The 2,981-nt window shown below is 35.3% G+C and overlaps 1 protein-coding gene across 2 annotated transcripts; it reads left to right on the forward strand.

Moving 5' to 3' along the window:
• Positions 1-285: 285 nt before the first annotated feature.
• On the forward strand, positions 286-2,611 carry LOC134252906 (acetylcholine receptor subunit alpha-1-A-like). 2 transcript variants are annotated; one of them, XM_062735447.1, is made up of 2 exons: positions 286-414; positions 1,335-2,611. In XM_062735447.1, exon 2 carries the CDS (start codon positions 1,350-1,352, stop codon positions 2,571-2,573), a length of 1,224 nt encoding a protein of 407 aa, XP_062591431.1. In that variant the 5' UTR covers positions 286-414; positions 1,335-1,349; the 3' UTR covers positions 2,574-2,611. The 2 variants fall into 2 exon arrangements, with proteins under 2 accessions (XP_062591431.1, XP_062591430.1); XM_062735446.1 differs by having other exon boundaries at positions 288-414; positions 1,342-2,611.
• The last annotated feature ends 370 nt before the right edge of the window (positions 2,612-2,981 follow it).

Here is a 2,981-nt window from a genome sequence, read left to right on the forward strand (position 1 = left end):
GGACAAATCGTCGTGTCCAAGTTTTGTTGGGTACTAACCTGCAAATACCCAATTAGGTTGTTTTAAGCATATTCAGCGACACTTCTTATTGGGTATACCCAATAAGCAAAAAGTACCCAATAAGTACAATCTTGGCATGAAAAATACCCAATAAATGCACTCTCGTAAACACGGACAGACATCCCGATCACTATATACTCTCCCACTTTTCAAGTAGGAGGTATAAAATGATCTTATCACTTTGAGTTGTATTTTGTTTTACTAGGCCAGACAGTAAAACGTTGCAATTGAACAACAATAATTATCAGCCAATGAAATCTACTAGGGTTGTGCTCTTCATTTATCTACTTTAGATTTAAGTGTTAAAAATTGAATATCTAAGGAAAGAAGTGAGGACATATATAACAAAAAGAGGTAAGAATATTTTATAAAAATGAGAAATCTGTATGCTAGAATTTGACTTCAGTTTTCTTTTTCATCTTTGGTTTTACCAGATTCAAATAAATGATAATCTTTTTCTGTATAATTTACAATTTAGTCAAATCAATGACACTTTTCCTGAAAACTGAATAAAGGGAAGAATATTCTATTAATTTAGGCAGACATAAAACATCATAAAATAGGAACCGATCACCTTTCTTGTATGCATTTTACTCGTATCTCATATTCAAGGACTTAATATTTAAAGATTCAAAAATTATACATGTTTTGAAATAAAATCCACAAAAAAAATTATTGTCATATGTATAACAGTAAAAACATTATGTACATTCATTAAAATAATTTTGAATCATGCTGTCTACATCAAATATACCGGTCACGGTAGCCTAGTGGTAGAGCGTTCGCTTCGTGATCGGGAGGCCCGGGTTCGATTCTCGATCGCGGCGCCGCGTCATACCTAAGACGTAAACATAGGTAGTGACTGTTCCTTCACCAAGCGCTCGGCAATAGAAGTGAAAGTCACGGGTCTTTCGGATATGACCTTAAAAACGTAGGTCCCGTGTCACGGTAGGCGTTGGCACGATAAAGAACCCTCACTGCTCAATGGCCCTGAGTGCCGAGTATAGGTCTAAATTTGAAGCCCTTCACCGGCATCGGTGACGTCTCTATATGAGTGAAAAATTCTCAAGAGGGACGTTAAACAATATACAATCAATCAATCAATCTACATCAAATATAATCAAAGGATTTCATACAAACATACATAAAGAGTAATAGCTGGTATCAATACTTTAAGACTGTCCTGACATGCTTTTCTACTCCTTGCTTTAAATTTTTTTTTTAAATACTAGTGATGTATATCTGATTAATAAATTGCTCATTTCACTTTTAAGTTTTAAGGGTGAGCCATGTTGGTCATATTTCCATTTTTCATCACCATGATGTCCTTATGGCCTTCCACGTCATCATCAGAGTCACAACTTCGCAAGGACATTCTTCAGAACTACATGAAGGAGTTGCGACCAAATGTTACACAGATGGTTATAAACATATCTTTCAGCGTCTTTCATCTCATAGGTTTTGATGACAAAAACGGGAAATTTACAATCAATGGATATCTAGGAATGTCATGGACCGATTCAAGAATTGCCAAAAGCTGGGCATTCTCAGAGGCTTCCGAAATTGGAACTTCCACAATGTATTTTAAGGAATCAGATGTGTGGACTCCAGAAATTCGTCAAAAAAATCACTACAGTAGATCTGATTTTGAAAAAGTAATCGAGGAAACGGTAATATTTCACAAAAACGGTTCAGCAGTGATGATGAAAATGGATGTATTCACAATGGAGTGCACAACATTTTTCTCCTTTTTTCCATTTGACACACAGAATTGTTCGATTGATGTTTTGATATGGGGATTTTTTAATGGAGAAATTGCTTTAAATGCACCTTATCCCAAAGTCAACATGAAATTATTTAGTGAAGATAACGTCTGGCATATAAGAGACACAAGAATCAATGTTGAAAGCGTTTACGGTCTCGGTATTAATGATATCTACCAAGTTCCAAGGGCTAAGATTGAATCCAAAATACTTCGCAGCCCATCCTATTATGTAACTTGTCTTATCGTTCCCCTGATTTTTATGCAATGTCTTCAATCATGTGTGTTTTTAATGCCGTGGGATTGCGGTGAAAGAGCCAGCTTTGCAGTAACCGTTCTTCTCGCGATAGCTTTGTTTCTCACTATGGTCACCGAACACATTCCAAAAGCAGCAAAAACTCATTTTTCATTTTTAGGAATCAAGATGATTTTTGATCTTCTTGTAGGGATTATGATCCAAATCAGTGCAATCATTATTCAACTTGTATATTATCAAAGTCGTCGATCAGAACCGAAATTCTTCGGAGTCAATATCATAAGGGTAGTCTTAAATGTGATATGTAGCGTAGTCTGTCGAGTCTGTGATGATGGTGACTTTAAAGACAACGAGGACAATGATCAAGAACAAAAGTCTGAAATTTGGATTGAACGCGGGAATAAAATGGATAAATTTTGCTTTTGGTTTGCAAATTCACTCACCCTGATTTCCATTTTGTTCTTTTGTGTTGTTGTTGGCTCTTCTGATTATTAAAAAGTTTAATGATAAATTTAAGGGTTCATGCACAATGTATACTGAGACAGTGTGCTCGCGAAAATTAAATTCCCGCGTATAATAGTATTCTTTAAGATTATATGGAGCAATAACCACAATTTGTGAAAATTTTGTCTCGCTAATCAAGAGTCAATGGCTATCTATCGAAAATAAGGTGTCGCGAAAATTAAGAGATCTACAGTAATTTAGAGGGTGTTGCAATTCTTTTGTTATTTTCCCTAAATGTGTAGCAGATTAAAAGAAGATTTTCTATGTTGCAGAAACTCATATTGATTTTTTTTAAATGCAGCGATGTATAGAGCACAACGAGAGACAATGTTTGGAAGGTGTGTATTGACTTCCAGTTTGCCATGAGATGATGTGAAAATTTAGTTTTACGGCAAAATG

Source organism: Saccostrea cucullata, unplaced genomic scaffold (genome assembly GCF_032062105.1).
Source record: "Saccostrea cucullata isolate Sc308-1 unplaced genomic scaffold, CSIRO_AGI_Scuc_v1 ctg7526, whole genome shotgun sequence".
In the NCBI taxonomy this organism is placed as follows: Eukaryota; Metazoa; Mollusca; class Bivalvia; order Ostreida; family Ostreidae; genus Saccostrea; species Saccostrea cuccullata.

What these genes read in the sequence shown, in the direction of transcription:
- LOC134252906 (XM_062735447.1), top strand. Translation starts at nt 1,350, where the DNA reads ATGTTGGTCATATTTCCATTTTTCATCACCATGATGTCCTTATGGCCT.